Genomic DNA, 19,429 nt, shown 5'->3' with positions numbered 1-19,429 from the left:
GAATATGACCAAAACTCTCAGTAGTATTAGCAGGACCTGGGTCTTGTCACTAAGACACCACAGCTGTTTTCATATCTCACTACCTTTATAGAAATCTCCCAGTGTCAAGTATCTTTTATGCTTATTACTATTGGAGATGTTGAGTTACTACACCTGCTGCTAGATCTTGTTATTAAATATATTTAAAAGAAACATGTAGGTTACCATGTCATACACTTTTTTAAACATTTTAGTGGGGCGCCTGGGTGGCTCAGTCAGGTAAGCCTCCGACTTTGGCTCAGGTCAGATCTCACGTTCGTGGGTTCGAGCCCCGTGTCAGGCTCTGAGCTGACAGCTAGCTCAGAGCCTGGAGCCTGCTTCTGGTTCTGTGTCTCCTCTCTCTGCTCCTCCCCCTCTCATGCTCTGTCTCTCTTTGGATCAAAAATTTAAAAAAAAAACAAAAACATTAAAAGACATTTTAGTAAACTCAATTGATCTCTGTGATCATATATACATCAAAAACATATTTATGTGTGTGTGATTTTTTTTTAAAGTTCATTTATTTTGAGAGACAGGGATAGCAGGAATAGGGGAGTGGCAGAGATAGAGGGAGACAGAGAATCCCAAGCAGGCTCTGCACTGTCAGCATGGAGCCTGACACAGGGCTTAAACTCAGGAAACCATGAGGTCATGACCTGAACCAAAATGAAGACATAGATGCTTAATAGAGACTGAGCCACCTAGGTGTCCCTGTGTAATGGGTTTTGAAATGATTCTCAGGAGGAATCTGTAGACCTCTCTAGACTACCAAAGGGTTCCATGGATTAAGGTTAAGACCCCTGGCCTAATTCACCCCCTCCAAGCCTCCTGGAGAGTTCCTGTTGGAGCTGACAAGGTTCATACATTCATATAGGACCTGAGGTCCCAGAGGCAGGGGCCTGACTTACGGAGAAACAACACAGTACTGGGCAAAATACACAGTAGGAAATGGAATGAGAAGGAGAAAAAGGGAGAAGGAAGGAAATGAGTTGGGAGTGGACACAGGGAGCCAAAGAAACTCACAGCTGTGGAAAACTCAACCTTTATTATTACCTGCCTAGTGCAGGATATTAAAATTGCATTGAGCTAAATCCATATATTAGTGTAAAAATCTGTGTTTCTCCCCCCAAAAATGTACAAACCCCAAGTGATTATAGAAAAACCAGTATGGCAGCTACAACAAAGATGTCCAACCCCAAGGCCACAGGCCCTTGCTCCCTCTTTCCCCCTAATCCCAGTATTTAATCCACAGAAACATACAGGCTTAGAGAAGTTCTAGCTACAACACAGCAGGTGGGAAGTGGGGATGGCTTGGGGGAGGGGATAGGGATCACCCCAGGTCCAGTGTTTCAGAGGATGGAAGAGGAAAAAGCCAAAGCCAAGGACAATTCCAGGAGTTAGAACAAGGGAACATGGGAATATCCTCCCTTTCTTGTCCTCCTCATCCCCATATTATCAGCCAGTGGGGTCCAGTGTGCAGCGGAAAGAGAAAGAGGCTAGTGGGGCCACAGCCTTCTCTCCAGGAACCAGTGTTGTCCAGTGGGGCCCAGGTGCTCCAATAGGCCTTATCCAGTGTCTGCCCTATATTTGTCCCCATCATCCCCCCCAGGGATGACTAGAAGAGGTCAGAGAGGATCCCATCCACAAGGCCAGCTGGGTGGGTGGCAGAGGCTTCCAGGAGGAGAGCAGGAAGGGGAAATGAGAGTGTGTCTGAGGAAGGGAAGGCATCAGCTCCCTGGCAGGCCCAGCCCACCTATGGTCACACTGCCTCTTTCTCAGAGGTGAAGGGTGATTGGGAATGGAGGGGGGTGACGTTAAATCCTCTTGTTTATTGCCTCTGGCTTCATCTGAATCCTCCCTGAGGAAGGGGCAGCTGGGTGTGTGATTCACACTGTGTTGAGTGCATCTTCTGCCAGAAACCGATGTAGCTGGGAAAAGGGTGGTCGCTGCTCAGGCTCCCGGCTCCAGCACCGAAGCATCAGCTCATACAGGCCCAGCGGGCAGGCAGGGGGCTGAGATAGGTACACCTGCATTATGGTGGGGTGGATGAAAGGCAGGGAACAAATGTTCTTTAGCCCCCAAGATAACAGGCTCTCCCTCCCAAACCCACAACTCCGTCTTCCCTCTCTTCTGTTCTGACCTGCCGGCCCTGGTCCCGGAAGAACTCTCCTGCGTTCTCGATGACTTGCTCATCAGTGAGCTGCCCAAAGGGCTGGACCCGGCAGAGCATCAGCACTTCCCACAGGGTCACCCCAAAGGCCCACACGTCACTTGCAGTCGTGAACTTCCCCTGGTGTGTGGATAAAGCAACAAAGGCAGAGAAAGGCATCAGGCCACATAGACCCTCCTCCCCTCCCCACAGGGAGCCCCGTGTTACCCCAGCCAGACTCCCTCTTGGCTGGCCCCCTCTCCCAAAAAGCCTGCTCCTCCCTCCTTCTGGCTCTGCCTTCTTTCTTGGGCTCCAGCCCTCTTTTTCACCTCTTTCTTTCTCTACCCACCCTCCCTCTCCACTCTGCTCCCCATTTTCTGGTCCTGATTCTCTCCCAACTCATGCCTTTCTATCTCTAGCCTCCTGTCTCCCCTTACCTCTCTTGCTCTCTGCCACCTTGACTCCAGCTCTTATACCCACTCTTGGCTCCTGGACCCTTACTTTATTGATGAGGAATCTACAGTCCAGGGAAGGCAAGTGACTGAGCAAGACCATAGAGCAGCCAGTGCTCTCCTCCCCTGTTCTCCCCCTGCCCTGTCTTCCCCCACCTTCCCTGCCTCCCCCTACCCCACCCTGCACGCCTCTCTCAGGGCCTCTTACCATGAGGATGCATTCCCACGCCATCCACCGGATGGGCAGCACTGCCCGGCCCTGCACTCGGTAATAGTCCCCGGCATAGAGGTTCCGGCTCATGCCAAAGTCAGCAATTTTAATGGTGAAATTTTCCCCAACCAGGCAGTTCCTTGTAGCCAGGTCCCGATGCACAAAGTTGAGGGTGGCCAGATAGCGCATGCCCGAGGCAATCTGAGCTGCCACGTGTAGCAGCATGGGGTAGCTGAGGAAAGGAGCCAATAACAGAAGGTCACTGGGGCAGCCCCAGACTCATCCCCACCTCACAGATTCCCAGGAGAGGAAGAGGAGCCTACTCTATGGGACTGAGTTAAATCTATTCCAGGTGCAAAGATGGAATGCCCCTGTAGAGGCCTAGGATAGGTGCGCACTCAACATTTGTTTAGTTCATCTGACCCAGGAAAACTGCTTTATTGTCTGGCCTCGAGCAGTAAGGGTGAGAGAGGGCAGGGGGAGTTGCCTGACAAAGCCCAAGTTCCTTCACCTCCCACAAGGCAGTAACTTTGGCCTTTTGCTCGTTAGTCCCCAGATTAACATGACCACGTGTTCCTCATCCCAGCCCACACCCTGCTGAACATATAGCTGCCTCCCTATCCCATGCTCCCCTCTTTCCCTCTGGGTTGGAGCAAGGGGAGAGGAGACTGTCTTGGGGAGCTCTCAGCGAAGGGCCAGCCTGAGTAAATGGGTACCTGATGGTGGGCCCCTGGGCAGCCTCCTCATCCCCAGGGTCCTCAGTGGCCTTATCCTCTAGCTGGTGAGCACTGAGGAACTGGTTAAGGTCACCATTCTCCATGTAATCAGTAATCATGCAGAGTGGGTCGTCCTGCACACACACGCCCAGGAGCCGGATGATATTTGGGTCCTTTAGCCTCGACATGATCTTCACCTCCTTCAGGAAATCATTCCTAGAGAAGCAGGTAGGTAGCAGGGACATTGAGGGGCTGACCTGCACCATCTCTCCTGCTCACATAGACCAGCACCCTAACCCCAGCAGACAAGCTAACTCACTAGTGACACTGAGACCTGGCCTGAGATCGGCCTAAGATGGAAACTTCCTTCCCCAGACACTCCCCCTCTGTTGGTCTCTAGATCATTCCCCACTCTTCATGGCCTCCTTTCCCTATCTCCAGACATCATCTCTGGTCCTCACCTGGCATTCTTGGTGGCATCCGGCCGTAGGATCTTGACAGCTACCAGCAAAGGGTGTCCCTTGCACACATTAATGGGGAAATCAAGACTGACCAGATCTTGAGGATTCTCTACCTCACACAGGTGCACCTGGGGAAAGAAGTCACATGGTTCACTGAGGGCACAGGGTCAACTGGAATAACACAGTCACGGATGACAGGTTCCAACCAACAAGGGTATATGGGCATGGCATCAGAGCCCCAGATAGTGGAGACACTACTGATTGCTGGGCAGGATCCTCCTTACCTCCCCAAATTGGCCCTCGCCAAGCTTCTCCTTGAAACGGAGCCGAGACCGAGGGAAATCCACTCTGGGGGGCCCATCCCCAGCAGCCCCTGGGGGCAGTGCAGGCACAGCATAGGTGTTGCCCCCGGTGACGCCCTGCAGGGTGACAATGTCAGCCTCGGCGTAATGGGGCACGCTGTTCTGGAGAGGTGGGGGTAGAAGTGGGGCACCAGGCTTCTCAGGCTCCATATAGTCCCCACTGCAGGCTAGAGAGTTGAGGGGAAAGAAGACAGGACAAGGCATCAGGAGCAGCCCCTGAGACCCATGGCTCTCCACACTGCAACCTCCCAGAGGCCCCCTGACTCTCTGTTGGGTGAAAGACTGGGACTACTCTCCATCTTCTTGGTATTCTACCCACCAACCTCAAACCAGAGAAGACGCTGACATGAGATGAGAGTTAACTGTTTAATAAGAGTTTAAGGCAATGGAAATAGTTGAACAAAAAATGACATAAAGTCTATTCCCTAGGGATCCCAGCACAGCCCAAGAGACCATGAGGTAACTCTTGGCTGGAAGGGGAATTCCTCCTACCCACCACTGGAAGAAGGATGGTGCCAGTCATCCAGTCACCCGCTACTTTCCAATCCCTTTCCCACTCACTGTCAGCCCCTCCTGTTCACAGCTGTTCTACCCACCCCACACCCCTTGCTTTCAGCCTTGGCTCCTCCCTGCCATGGTTACCCAAACCCTTCCTGACCCAACACCCCAATCTCAAAGACAAGCAGAGACAGGGGCACACAGAAAGGGGGAGAGGAGAACAGTTCCTCACAGCCAGCACAACAAGGAATCTACAGACAGTGAAGAGGAAGCAGAGCTGTCCTCTCTTAGCCCTGGGTAAGGGGGAACAATGAGAAGGCAACACCAAGGAGAGGAGGCGCAGACAGGAAGGGCAGGGTGTGAGCCTTCACCTCTGGGACTGCAGAGAGAGAACACATGGGGGGAGAGGGCAAGCACCCAGAGTGAGAGGCCCTCCTTCTCGAAGCTCTAGAGAGAGGGGAAACAAAGGAGGAGTTATAGGATAATCTGGGGTCAGCATAGCAACCTCCTCTCTGGGTCTGGAGAGCAAAAAAGATGGGGTGGAAGAGGAAAAGGAGGACAGAGCTGAGAACCTTTGAGCTTTCTGCTCCTCTTCTCAAGGGAAAGGCCTTAAGAAGGAGCAAGCACAGCAGAGAGCTAAGGGCATAAGAGCTTCCTCCTTGGGAGCTCAGGAGAGCAGAAAAGGCCACAGTAGGGAGAGGGGGCAATGCAAGATGTGAGGACTTTTCCCTGCCCCAGTAGTGGTATGGGGAACCTGAAGGAGCCCAGGGGCAGAGGGGCTTACCCTGGGTGTTGGTGGGTTTGGCCCAGGTGGGTGTGGGGGGGCCAGGGCCTCGAGGGGGACGGGCGTAAGTGGCCAGAAGGAGGCGGTAGGCTGGATTGGAGAGCAGCAACGCTGTCGGGAGAAGGAAGGGCGGGGGAGACACAGGGAAGGGATGAGACTCAAGGCTAGACAGACAGAGAGACCTGGAATAGGGCAAGACCAGGGCTGATGGGAATGGATGTACTGAGAGACAGGGACAAGATTAAAACAAGGATCTGCGGGGTTCTGGATAACTAGATGAATAATGAATGATGGGATGGATAGATCAATGGATAGATGCATGGATGACAAACGAATGGTTGAATGGACCGATGGACAGACAGATAAACAGATGGATGAATGCATATGAGTAGATGGATGGGCGGATGATAGATGAATGGATAGATGGATGGATGGATGGGGAGATGAACAAATAGATGGATGAATATGTATGAATAGATAAATGGCTGGATGTTGGATAGATGGATGAATGGGTGAATGGATGTATGAACATGGATTGATAATGGATGGATAGATGGATAGACAGAGGATGGATGGGTGGTTGAATAGATGTGTGAATATGGATAGATGGATGGTTGATAGACAAATGGTCAAATGGTGGATAGACAAAAGGATGGACAGATGGATGAATGGATGTATGAATTCAGATAAAAGGATGGATAGTGGTTGGACAGATGGATGGAATGAATGCAATGAATCTAGGAGAAAGGAGGGGAGCCAGGAAGACACAAGGAGAGGGAACAATGGAGAAGAGAGATGTGTATGAGACACTGAGACAGGGTGAGACCACTAGGAATTATGGGTAATACATGGAAAATTCCTGAGAGATTATACAGTAGGGACATGGAGTGAAATGGAGTATGGTGACCAGGGGCACAGAAACAAGAAAATGAGATAAATCTGGAGAAGACAGGAAAAGAGACTGGGAACAGAGAAGAAAAGGGATACAGTAAGAAAACAGGCGGAGGATGGAAGTGGGACGAGAACAAAGTAGGTCTTACCAGAGCCATTGGGGACAGTAGGAGCAGAGTGGGATGGAGTCCCACGAGGCCGGGGCTCCTGGTAAGGGGGTGGTTCAAGAGGGCCTGGGCGGTTGTTGATGAGGATGGTGTCCCCAGGGACAGAGAGATGAACTGTCAGCTCCTCTTCTAATACCCGGCGCTCAGCCTGGGAATGGGAAGGTTAACTATGGCTACTGCCTAGTGCATGATTCCAGCCCATTAAATGCCATGCCCACCTTCTCCCCTTCAGTTCTCACAACAGTCCCACAGTTGTATCTACTATTAACTCTATTTCAGAGGTAAAGAAACAGAGGTTCAAGAGCATATGAGTGAGTCCCCTTATGTCCCATTCCAGGATTCCAACCCATATCTGACCAGATAATTATGGAATCATCCAACCTTCATGCATATCACCACCGCTGATTCTTGCCAGGAAGACATGGGCTCAGAGTGTGCCAGGCTTCTTCTTCTAGCTCCTCCCTGCCTCTCTAGCTCCACTCTCCACCTTTCCCATCCAGTTTCTGCCCCAAGAGATGGACCAGTGTGAACTGTATCAACAGGCTTGTTTTGGGTTGGCTCAAGAGGAATTTGTCAGGCAGATGGGAAGTGACGTCAGGGTGATTACTCTCCCAGCCTCTCCCTGAGAGGTGTGCTTAGGCTAGCTGTGTTCCTGAAGTCTACTACCCCTCTCAAGCAGCCCTTTCCCCAGACTCACTCCTCAGGTTCCAGCAACTGCCCTCCTCTCATTTTCTAGGCCCATGGATGGTAACAGCTCTGTGGAAATTGCACCGCTCCTCCTAATTTCCACACATCTGCCCACTCCTCTGTAACCTGTCTCATTACTAAGCCCACCTCTAATTACTCTGATTAGACAACATTCTATGGTCCCCGCAGGACCCAAACTAATCAGGAGTTCCCACACACATTGGCCTCAGCCTGGCCTCACTCTCTACACCCACACCCTGTCTGTCCTCTCCAGGCTATACTCCCCAACTCCTTCCACCCACATCACCCCCACCCCAGCTTAGGCCCTGCCCTCACTCTGCCCACCTTGCTGAGGAGTCTGCGCCAGTGCAGGCGCCACAGCATGAGGGCGATGATGAGCAGCAGCAGCAAGATAATGGCCACCAGGCAGCCAATGAGGATGGCAGTTGGGCTCCCCTCGGCCTTGGCCACAGGTTGCTGGCCCCTGGGCTCCAGCTCTGGCAGAGACAGAGAGTCAGAACCAGAGGAGGCTTCCTACCCAAGTTGGGAGCAGGGGCATGGAGAGATGGTATCCCAAGACCCACTTGTTCAGGAGGAAGCCCGAGGGCTGCTCACCCAAGCTGCTGAAGTTTGTGGGAGGTGGGCCAGGTGGCCACCAGGGAGCTGGTGGGAAGGTGCTTCCTAAAGCTGGAGAGGAGTCATTCACAATATCTGCAAAGAAGGAAGAGAAGAAAGGAAGGAGTCAGGAAAGAGGGACCAAAGGAAAGCTACTTGCATGAGACCTAGGGAATTCTACTTCTAGGAGCAGGGCTGATACTCGGTATATGTACCAACCAATCAGAATGGGAGGGGCCTGGCTGTTGTGGATGTGAACATTTTAGGTGCTGGATTTTGGGGAGAGGCAGGACTCCTAGAGAGAGACCCAGGTGGGGGTTTGGGTATCAGGAAGCCTACAGGAAGCCTGGAGAAAAGGTTATTTCTTAGCTAGCACAGAGTACTTCAATATATTTATAGCCAACACTGTCCTACTGGCTCAGTATCATTCATGCGTGAAGGACTTCTAAAGTAAAAGACAGAGATGGGTGGAAGGGGTAGGGATGTGTTCAAATTATTTGGAGCATCCCTGCTTGGGAAGTCTCATGAGTGATAGATAAACACGATACCAGGAGTGCATATTTTGGTGTACTGTGTGTTGGCAATCCCAGAGGTTGAGGATTAGGCATAGACAGGGGCTTACCAGAGATGAAGGAAATTTCGCTGAAGAGTAACCAAGGCCCAGCAAAGAGGAAACGGCATTGCAGAAAGCGGCCCACGCGGCTGCCCAGAGGCACGGACACAGCCCGGGCTCTGGGGTCCCCCAGGCTGCCCCCCAGGGCGTGGCGCACAGGCTCCCCCTCCCAGGCCATGGCAGGGCCCCGCTTGAAGCGACATTCCACCCCACCAGGCAGGCGGGCTCCCAGGGTGTGCATGTTGTTACAGTGGACCTGGGGGGAAGGGAGGAGGGACACAGGGTCAAAGCCAGGAGAACCTGGACAAGCACCCCCGGGGCAACCACCCTAGTCTCAGAACCTTGCCTAAGCGCCGCACGCACTTACCTGCATGGCCTGGAAAGCCCTCAGCCGGTCAAACTCAAACTCCATCTCCACGTAGCCACCTGGGAAACTGTGGTTGCTCCATCCTACATAATCATAGCCTGGCCAGACCCGCAGCTCCTGGCTCTTCCTAAAGTCATCCAGCCCCACCACACCATCTGCCAGCTGACCCAGACCTCCATACAGCAACCTGGAGAGCAGGGGAGCCAGGGAAGACGAGGGTGGGAGAAAAGAGAGTGCCACCCATCCAAGTGCTCTGCAACACCAACCTCAGCCAGTTTGGGCCAGCCCCTATCTCCTGCCCCAACTTCCTTCCTGTGTTTCTCTCTTTCCCACCCCTAGGACTGTCATGGTACTTTGTAGCTACAAACTGCAGGAAGGCACCACTTCTAGAAGGTACCATTCAACCTATGGAGTGTGAATTTACTGTGACAGTTTCCAACAGATGTATATTAACAAAGGGGTGCCTTTTTCTAATTCACACAGAGTGTCACATGGGCTAGTAGTCACCTTGCTACCATTCAATCCTGTTCCTGTGTCCCCAAGGCCCCACCTAACCCTTTCCTCTTCCTATTTCTTCCACCTCACTCCCCAGACTCCTTAACCCATTCACTACATCCTCCCTCCACCTCACAGGCTCATGCCCCACAGGGCCTGCCTCATTTACCCGCCAACTGCGTGTGTGGTATGTCCATCGTAGGTGGAATCGTTGAGGTGCACTGCTTCAGATAAGTACATTGTCTGCCCCACAGGGGCTGTGTAAGACAGGAGTCCATCTGGGGCAGGGTAGGAGAAGGGGAGTTGGAGGCTGGAAGTCTCCTGCCACCTCCCCTGTGTCGCTCCCCTTCTTGTGTGTCTCCACAGGCCCACCAGCATCGAGGAGGCAGTGTGGGCCAGGCCCCGCCTCACTCAGAGTGACAGCTTCCCAACAGGAGAAAGAGGATCCTGGATGCTCTTCTCCCCAGGCCTCACTCCCCAGGCCCAAGGCCAGGAAATGAATTCTTGGGGGTCTGAATGACTCACCCTTCCAGAGGCAGCCATAGAGCTCCACCCGCAGACAGACGCTCATGACCCTGTCAGCCCGAGGGTAGAAGCGAACCAGCCGGGCCACCATGGGGGGTCCAAGGTCCTTCAGTACCACTCCCCCAGGGTCCTCATTACCTAAAATCACCTGTCACCCAGGAAACAGGGTGGATGAGTGGGAAAGGCTACAGGTTGGATCTAACTTCCCAGTCACCAGCTGTTCCCTGGCCCAGCACACAGTGGCCACAGAGATTCATGAAGGGTGGTATTAAGCATACAGGGATATGGGGTACAGCCAGGCATTTGTAAAATGAGGGGCTGCAGCAAAGATCTCTGACACATCTCTCAGCCTGACAGTCTGTCCTCTACCTCCACTAACAACCTCGACTCTTTGCCTATCTCCACATTTGTCTCTAAGCCACCCATCCAGCTGTGCATGGATTCTACCCAGTCCCTCACATCTCTGCACCCCTGCTTTGGCTTCCCCCCTCTCCCTTTACCCCATTCTCTCTGTTCACTCAGAACAGAGGTGCCTACTCTGTGCCAGTTATGCATGTTCTCAGCGGTAAACATCCATCCTTCCCCTCTCCCCTTGCAGTACTGGGATTCCAGTAGGAAAAACAGCTGTGACGAACACGAGGCAGGGTGTGGAGCTGGAGCAGGGGAGGTGGGCTCTCTGAAGAGGTGATATTTAGAGGAGAACTAAGTGAAAGGAGAACCTGGGAATATGGGGGAGAAGCTTTCCAGGCACGGAGAACAGCACTCAGAATGTCCTGAGGCTGTGAGACGAACTCTTGCTTGTTCCAGGGAGAGCAAGAAAAGCAGTGGAACCAGGTGGAGCAAGAATAGGAAAAAGAAGTAAGGGATAGAGCAAGGGCAGGCTAAGCTTCTGCACCCAGAAAGGAACTCAGCTTTTGTACTGGCAGAGCGGAAAGCCAGTGGCAGAGCCAAGTGCGCCTCCTCTGATTTGCATTTTCTCAGGTAGAGTGTCTGTAGCTTTGAGGTAGAGATAGGACTCCAAGTTGGAAACAGAAAGAAGCAGGAAGAACAGTTTGGAGACCAGAGGATTCATCTAAGCTGGGGATGGTGTGCACAAGGCTTAAGGTAGGGGTGGAGGTGGTGAGAAGTGGTTGGATTCAGGAAATACTATGGTGGTGGAAGAGACTGGCCTTGCTGGTGCTTTGGAACTAGTGGGTGAGAGACCAGAAGAATGAGCAGTGTCATTTTAGCTATGGCCTGAGCAACCGGCCTAAGCTGGGGGAGAAGCAAGTTTGGAGTGAGAATGGGATTCAAGTTCAGCTAGGGAAATTTATGGTAAGTTTGAGAACCCATTAGACACCCAAGTGGAAAGGCCTAGAAGGTGGTCAGGTTTGCAACACTAGCGGGAGCTCAAGGGAGAGGCTTGGACTAGAGAGGGTTTAAATGGGAGCGTCGTCATCCGAAAGGTGGCATTTAAAGTGTAACTGGGGGAGAGAGGAGAGGCAACCTTCCTCTGCCAGCCTCACCTCCTGACCCCAGCGGTCCCTCCAGTCCATCCAGCGGTGGCCATCTCGGGAATAGCGCAGCCGGTAGCTGGGAGAGAACTCTTTGCCCAGGCCTCCAGCGTGCCGCCCCTGGGTGCCCACCAAAGCTACCAGGTGCAGCCTCCGCAGATCCACCTGCAGGTACTCCTCCTCCTTTGGAAAGACAGGCCCTGCAGGACACCATGCCCCATCCCCGTCGCTGCTCTCCAGCCTGGGAGGGGGCAAGAGGTCACAAGGAACATCTGGTCTGTCTGTCTGTCTCTCTCTCTCTCTTTCTCTCGTATTTATAGCTCCCCCAGGATTGGGGATGGGGAAGTTTATTGGCATTTGCCCTCCCAGAAGCCTCTTGGCTTTCACAGAGGAGCTGGAAGGACAAGTAGAGGCCCCAGGAGCTCCCTCGGGAGCAGTCCCAGGGGTGCCAGGTACCTGCTGTGTCGAGCAGCAGTGGAGTCTGACCAGGAGCTGGAGGCAGAGATGTCCCCATCTGGAATGGTCCTGTCCTGCATGCCCAGGGCATAGCGGCACTTGGCTAGGTGAACACAGGCACATGGAAGGTCAAAGTCTCTGAACTCTGTCTCCCAAAGCCCTATCCTCAGGGACCCAGGAGCCAGTCTCCTCACCAGGGTCAAAATGTCCTTTCATGTCAACATCTCCAGTTGCCCCCAAGAGCAGCGACAGCAGCAGTAGAGATGAGAGGGTCCCTGGCCCCATAGCTCCTGACTCCTCAGGCCTAAGGGGGTGGAGGCAGCATCTCTGCAGGGGACAAAACAAGTGGTAGGGTAAGTTAAAGGGCAATCAAAAAGACTGAGTCACAGCCAAAAGACAGAATCGCCTGTTTGGGGAATAATAGGAGTAAAGTGACAAAGCAGTCATTGTTTAAGAGCATCAGCTATATTTTTAGAATGTTTCCCATGTGCCAAACGCTGGCCTAAAATCTGGTCTCTTTTCCACCTAGGAGCCCAGAATTCTAAGAGAAGTGGGGAACCCCAGTGTCTTCCAATCTCACTGTCCTCTGTGGCCCCACTAAGCCCAGTTCAATCTCTGGACCAGCTGTTTAGGAGACAGGCAGAATCTCATCCCTACCCTAGATCTGCTGGATCTGAATCTGCATTTTGGAGAAAGGAGAACCTTCTTACACTGTTGGTGGGAAGGCAAACTGGCAAATTTTAGGAAACGAAACAGATAAACATATGGGAAGACAGAAAAAAAGAGGGAGGGAAGCAAACCATAAGAGACTTTAAATATAGAGAACAAACTGAGGGTTGATGGAGGCACATGGGGGGGGATGGGCTGGATGGGTGACGGGCATTAAGGGAGGGCACTTGTAATGATGAGCACCAGGTATTACATGTAAGTGATGAATCACAACATTTTACTCCTGAAATCAATATTATACTATGTGTTAACTAGAATTTAGATAAAAATTTGGAGAAAAGAAAAAGAATCTGCATTTTAACACCGTTCCCTGCTCTTCTTCCCCAGGGCCCAGGTGGCATACACAACCTAAAACCATTTCCACTGGCATCTCCTTGTAAATCCAGGTATTTACCCTCTCCAGCCCCAGCAGCAGGAAAAACTGTTCTGAAGTCTCCTCTTCCTGGAGGACTGCAGAGTTCTCCAGGCCCTGGAATCCCGAGAGACCCATAGTGCCACATCTGCCATCAGATCCAAAGCACCCCATTCCAGCTCTCCCTGCTGTGTCTTCCCTTCCTAAGACCCAGACATCCTGTCCCTCAGGTCCCACTTTCAGAGGGTGGCTGCTTCTGAAGGAAAAGCCTAGAGCTGAAGGAAAGCCTGCGTTGCCTTGGAGATGAGGGCAGGTCTAAAGTCAGGGAGGCCAGGTCACCCCAGGAGGTAGGAAGAGTGGGGGGACACTCCCCCACCCCTTTGTCCTCCTCCAGCTGCTCCCATAATGCTCTAGGGAAGGAATGTAAGAGGCAGCTGAGACCCCACAGCTCTGAAGCAGCAGCTGAGGGGGCTGACTCAGTTGCAGGGGGCACCCAGGCATCAAAGAAGAGCTAGAGCCAGAGGCATCACACCTGGTCCCTTGGAGGTCCAGGAGCCACGTGCAGGGGAGCAGGCTACAGGGTCCCAGGCGGCTGGCCTGGAATTCCTGGGTTCCCCTCTCCACCCCCACCTCTCTTGGGAACAGCGGGGCCCTTGTTCCCCGTGGGTAACCTTCATGCCTATCCCAGATGAGTCATCAGAGCCAGACAGAGCTAGAGGAGCTCTGGGCAAAGATACAAAGACAGGCAGAGGATAGGAGGCAGGGGGAGACAGGGCGAGAAACACAAAGCAAGAGGTAAATAGAGCTGGCTCAGAAGCAGAGGGCACAGAGCCAAGCAGAGAAACACACAGATGTCTGGGGCAATCCAATCCCTCCAAGACTCCAATCAGCCCATTTCTCTCTATTGGGACAGACTCATGAAGAACAGACAGACCCAAAAACTTATCCTAACCACACCCCACCCCACCCCATTTCAACCAATTACGAAGCGGGGACCTGGACATTGCTGCAGGTCCTTCCCTCTCTTCTCTCACCCTCCACCCTCCACCACAGACAATGCCCACACAGCTCTGTATACGCACCCTTCCACACACACAGACTTCACACGTGCCAGCTTACAGAGATTACAGAGCTTACTGACAGAGCCCTGTGAACTCTGGGGCTAGAGGTAGCATGCTCACCGCCACACACACACACACACACACACACACACACGCACACGCACACACGCGCACCTCTATAAAAGACAACTCTCCACACTTTCAGAGACACTCACGTGATATCCACATAAATCTGTTACACACATGGACTCCCAGCGGGGGAGATGCTCACACACCCATCAACTCCATTCATAAGTTGGCCTTTTTGAAAGTCCAATCCCATAACTTAATTGATAGCCATCTTCAGGGGCACCTGGGTGGCTCAGTCAGTTAAGCATCCAACTCCAGATTTTAGCGCAGGTCATGATCTTGTGGTTCATGAGTTCAAGCCCCACATCAAGCTCTATGGTGACAGCGCAGAGCCTGCTTGGGATTCTCTCTCTGCCCCTCTCCTGCTCTCTCTCAAAATAAATAAAACTTCAAAAAATTTTTGCAAAAAATAAAAAATAGCCATCCTCAGACACGTGTGAGCATGAAATGACAGACACCACATGGGCCCACCATCAGAGGACAGTGTGTGAGACACACACACTCAGGCTCTCAGGCACAGGATCCCAAGAGCACTGGGGCCCACCCCTTAAGAAACACCATGACCAAGCCAGAGGGAAGTCAAGGTGGTGGGGAACAGAAGGAGTCACTGCTCCATTTTCCCATACTCTCAGCTTTCAGCTGGGTCCACTGTAGCACTCAACTCCGGATGCACCTAAGTGCCTGCAGCAATAGGGAGTCTCAGCACCAGACACTGGCTGGGGATAGCAGCGGTGCTGGAAAGGAAGGTCCGGCCAGCAGGGACCTGTGCGAGGAAGGCAGGGTGATGGCTGGCCAGGAAGGGGTGTGGAAGGGAGTGGGGGATGGGACACTGAGGATGGTGCTCACCGGGCAGTGACAATCTCACGACAGAACTGACCATCCAGAGGGTGTCACTGGCAGTTTAGGGTGTCAGGGACTCTCTCTGCCGGGCGGGGAGCAGGCTGCCCAACTGGAAGCTGACTGAGTGGAGGCGTAGCAGTTAGCAGACGCCCACAGGGACTAGCCTGGCGGGAGGGCAGGCCCACTTCTCCAGAGGGCCGAGGATGATTCAGCCTGAGGCCACACACGAACACCTGTCTTCCTGGGGGTCAGTTCCTTCACAGTGAGTAAAAGGGGTCCTTCCTCAATGCTGGAACACACTTTCGCGGAGGTCAGGGAGTTCCCCTCATTTTCAGAGAGTAAGCCAGAGCGCTGGGGAGGCAGACAGGATCACGCTTGGACAACCAAGGACAGCCCGGGAGCCTCGCGCCTCCCCTCACCCGGCGGCCGCGCCAGCCGCGCCACACCCGGAGCCCCAGGCCTCCGCCGCCTCCCCTTCGCCCCACAGGGTCCTCCGGCCGCTCCCCCTACCTCTCACCGCTCTTCCTAGCAGACCCCTGCGTACGACCCTGGAGCGGGGCCTCCTCGGCGGCTGGGCGAGGGGCGGGGGAGGCGCAGGGAGCGGGAGGCGCCGGCTAGGCTCGGGTGTCGGGAGGCGGCTCCCGCGCGCAGCTGTCGGGGGCCTGTTCCGGGGAGAGGAGCCAGGGCTGGGGCGGCTCGGGCCCAGGCGCCGCCTCCCCCTCGCCCGGCTCCCCCTCCCTCCCGCCAGCCCGCCCGGGTCGCCGCCCTTCCCCCTCCAGGACCGCTCCGTACCCGCCGCTCCCACGCCCGGCGCCGCCCTCCCGGCCGTGCCCTCCCAGGCGCCCGCCACGCCCACCCTGCATTCCCCTGCGTGCCCCGGCCTCCCCCAGGTAACCATCCCGCTGTCCCCTAAACGCGGCATGCCCAGCCTTCGCCGCCTACCCGCGCGGCCCAACCCCCAGGTCCCCACTAATGGGAACAGCCCAGCCGAAGCTGAGGCTGAGGCCCCATTTGGGGCCTCCTACATATCCAGGCCCCAGGAGGAGATGGCCCCCTCCCTACTCCCCCTTTCTGGGCTCAGTTCCTGGAGAGGGAGGTGAAGGGGGCAGCCCCAGGGCACAGGGAAGGAGCAGGTTCCCACAGGCCAGGTGCCCAACCCAGCAGCAGGAGTTTGGATGCAAGAAGGGGGCAGGCTCACCTGTCCAACCAGGCCCCTGGGACCCACATTTTTCACACCACCAACTTTTGCTTCTCTCTAGCATCCTCCTGCTTCCTGTCCTCTACACCCCAACCCAGATTTTCCCAGAGCCTGATGACCCCCCCACTCTCTCCTAGCCCAATTCTCTCTCTACTTCCACTCCCTCCCCCTCCCCTAGTCCTCTCAAGGACCCTGGGGCCCAGACTCCCAGACACTGGTCCTTTTGGGCTCCCAGCTCAAGGCCCAGGAGGCCTCAGGGCAAGCCTCCCTCAGGCCCAGCCAGCTCTGGCCATGGCGGGGTCGAGGCTATGACCACCGGCAGGGATAGGCCTGGAAGTTGAGGGGGTTGAAGAGGATAGAGGCAAAGAGAAAATCGGACACAGCCCAGAAGGTACAGGACCAAGAGTCCCAGGGAAGATGAGTGCAAGGAGGCGGGGTGAGGTGGGCAGGGCAAAGGAGCTGTGGTAGGAGGCCTCAGGACACCTCTCCACGCCTGCCAGCCACCTATCAATGTCACCGGCTCAGAAAGATCTCTAAGTCCATTGCAGATCTCCGCCCCACTGCACCTCACAGTAGTTATCAGCTCGCACCCTACGTGCAGTCCCAGACAACAGTCCCAAGAAAGAAACACCAAGTCCTAACCAGACAAGTACACAAAACTACTACCAGGAAGAAGTTGGCCCTCTGGAGAGGCCAAGGCACATATGGGCAAGAGCTACAAATCTCCAGAGACTCACCAATCCAAGGACGCCCGACTGCTAAGGGACTCACTAATAGAACCAAGATCAATCGGAGAATTGCCTCTTTCCACCGTCCCCTCCGACCAAACCCCCAGGGGTCCCCCAAAAGCACATACCCCTCTGGAGACAGCCGCCGGAGTATCTGGGCCCCGGAGAGGCTGGACCTGGGGGTGGAGCCAGGAAGGGGGCGGGGCCAAGGTTTCCCCAGTAACCTCACCTGGGCCGACTCTCGACTCCTCCTTCCAGGACTGTGCCCGGAGGAAGCCCCGGGCTGGCAGACGGGGCTGGGCCGCAACCAGACTCCTCAGGGAAGGTGGAGCGGTAGCCCCTCACACCCCACTGGGACATTCCACACCCTAGACCTATGCTCCCGGCCAGGGGACGCCAGGGGACGTGGCGGGGCCAGACCGAAGGGTCCTCTGGGGAGAATAGAGGAAACTGTGGAATCCTGAAACTCTTGCCCCCCTGATCTCCCTCAAGAGAAATTCCTGGTCAGTGATGCCCACCTCGGCCCAGCCCAAACTGGAGGAGTGGGAGGGATGCAGAGCTGGGGCCCAGCGGAGTCAAGTGACAGCGGAAAGGGGGCTGGAGTCAGCTGGAATGTGGGGCTCTGAGCCGAGATTCCCAGGGGCCAGAGAGGGGAAATCCCAGGCATCTAGGGGCCCCCAGAGTAGTGCCAAAGACTGAGAGTCCACACAGCCTTCCATGGCCCGGGAGCCCATCCCACATCTGCTGCATCACTCCCAGCTCCAGAGGACCCCATGTCTTCCTGAGCTCCCAAAGGAACCACCATTCCTCCCACATCCATGCCCTCCTATCCAGGTCCCCCCCCCCCTTTAAACCAAAGGCCTCCTGCTGCCCAGGAAGGAGAGGAGGGGAAACAGCTCAAAAAACGTGAGGAGAGGCACGTAGCTTCAGGCCACTGGAAGGGAAGCTCCTGGAAGGGAAGCTCAGCAGGACCAGTGAGAGGGAGGATGGACCAGAAGGGCCCACACATACTAGCTGCATTCCCCTTCCTAGGAGACGCAGCTGCCTCTGGAGCAAGTAGGCAGGGCAGGCAGCTGGGAAGAAGGAGAACTGATGGGCGTGGGGGGCGCAAGTCTGCAACCATGAGTCAGGCCTTGATGCCCCAAATGGGAAATGGGAAACTGAGGCCCAGAAGTGGAAGGGGTGGGGAGAGATGGCATAGTATGGGGAGAAAAACGGGGCAGTTCAGCTGTGGGCGGCCTGGTGGGTGGGAAAAGATGGGAAGTTGGGTATGGAACTCAGAGGACCGAGGGAACCAGGAATCCGAGAGGAAAGCCGGGGAGAGGAGGAAGGCACACACAGCATGAGGGGATAAGTTTGCTGGAAAGAGCAACAAACTAGAGCGGAGACGGGAGTAGTTGGGGGCACTCAGAAAGGAGGGCAGGGAAGTGTGGAGCCCTAAGAGGTGGGTAGACAGACCAAGGGGACAAGATACAAGGGCAAAGGAGAAAAAAGGGGGGTGGGGGTGGAGTGAAACCAAGAGATGGGGGAAGAGGAGGAAGACTAAGGACTAAGGTTTAAAACAAAGGGACAGAGGGAGATGACAAGTGTAAGCAGCTAGAAAAGGAAGGGCCAACAGAGGGACAGACCAGGGGAGACAGAGGCCTAATGGCTGAATCAAACCTGTTTCTAAGTGACAGGACAGAGCCCTAGACCTCCCGCTGGGGACATCTTAGCCCCTCAGCCCATTTTTGGCACCACGGTCCCCAACTGTCCTCCTCCTCCTTCCCCTCCTCCTGCAGGCACCAGGCTGCCTTCCTCCCACACTAACAGCTAGCCCAGCTCTAGTCCTCACTGCTGCCCTCCCACTTTAGCCCTTAGCTTCTGCCCTCTCACCTCCAGCTCAGGGTTCTCCTGGGCCCCAGTCCCCCCTGTCTCAGGCCTTTAGGGTTCCAGGTCTGGGACTGCCAAGGACGCCTGGCTTTGTCCGCCTATCCGGGGGCTGGGAGCAGCTGCCCTAGCCAGCTGCGGCCGGCTTCGACGTGACCATGGCAACCCAGCCCCACTCCCCTCCCCCTGCGCGACTGCCGCGGTCCCGCAGAGAGGGAGGGAGCAGCCAGGCCAAGAAAAGAGAGGAGGGGAGGGGGCAAAGGACTTCAAAACTGAACCAAAGGGAAACCTCAGACAAAGAGACTCCAGACAAAGGGAGATGAGGGAAAGGGTAGGGGGAAACCAGCATTGGCTAGCTGTGGCTGAAGGCTTACTTAGGCAGGGGGTGTCTGGTCCTGCCAAGGGGGGGAATCCAGGCAAGGGAAGAGAGATTAGCAATGACTGCCTGCAGGCCTTTGGAGGCCTCCTGGGTCCGTAACAATTCACATCCTTCTCTCAGGATTTTGCAAAAGACACCCTTAGTTTTCAAGAACAGCCCCAACTTCAAACATATGCTGATCTGC

The 19,429-nt window shown here is 54.7% G+C and overlaps 1 protein-coding gene across 3 annotated transcripts; it reads right to left on the bottom strand.

The window, feature by feature from the left end:
• Positions 1-1,044: 1,044 nt before the first annotated feature.
• Positions 1,045-18,967, bottom strand: DDR1 (discoidin domain receptor tyrosine kinase 1). Of its 3 annotated transcripts, none has more exons than XM_029945630.1 (18): positions 18,873-18,967; positions 12,155-12,287; positions 11,961-12,063; positions 11,517-11,745; positions 10,012-10,159; positions 9,656-9,764; positions 8,992-9,178; positions 8,634-8,880; positions 8,012-8,107; positions 7,742-7,893; positions 6,692-6,857; positions 5,652-5,762; positions 4,292-4,536; positions 4,008-4,135; positions 3,547-3,762; positions 2,828-3,062; positions 2,159-2,308; positions 1,045-2,045 (listed from the first exon to the last, which is right to left on the bottom strand). In XM_029945630.1, the coding sequence occupies exons 2-18, from the start codon at positions 12,243-12,245 to the stop codon at positions 1,905-1,907; spliced, it is 2,754 nt and encodes a 917-aa protein (XP_029801490.1). In that variant the 5' UTR covers positions 12,246-12,287; positions 18,873-18,967; the 3' UTR covers positions 1,045-1,904. The 3 variants fall into 3 exon arrangements, with proteins under 3 accessions (XP_029801490.1, XP_029801489.1, XP_029801491.1); XM_029945629.1 differs by lacking the exon at positions 18,873-18,967 and adding an exon at positions 15,582-15,750; XM_029945631.1 differs by lacking the exons at positions 5,652-5,762; positions 18,873-18,967 and adding an exon at positions 15,582-15,750.
• Positions 18,968-19,429: the final 462 nt, after the last annotated feature.

This window comes from Suricata suricatta, chromosome 7 (assembly GCF_006229205.1).
Source record: "Suricata suricatta isolate VVHF042 chromosome 7, meerkat_22Aug2017_6uvM2_HiC, whole genome shotgun sequence".
Lineage (NCBI taxonomy): Eukaryota > Metazoa > Chordata > Mammalia > Carnivora > Herpestidae > Suricata > Suricata suricatta.
Note: the sequence above shows the minus strand (reverse complement) of the source record. Positions and strands in the feature narration are given on the sequence as shown.

Coding starts and splice junctions, on each gene's coding strand:
- DDR1 (XM_029945630.1), bottom strand. CDS start 12,245: ATGGGGCCAGGGACCCTCTCATCTCTACTGCTGCTGTCGCTGCTCTTG. Junction 2,309..2,827: donor CGTGGGAATGCATCCTCATG/GTAAGAGGCCCT, acceptor TCCACACACCAG/GGGAAGTTCACGACTGCAAG. Junction 2,046..2,158: donor TCCGGGACCAGGGCCGGCAG/GTCAGAACAGAA, acceptor ACCATAATGCAG/GTGTACCTATCTCAGCCCCC.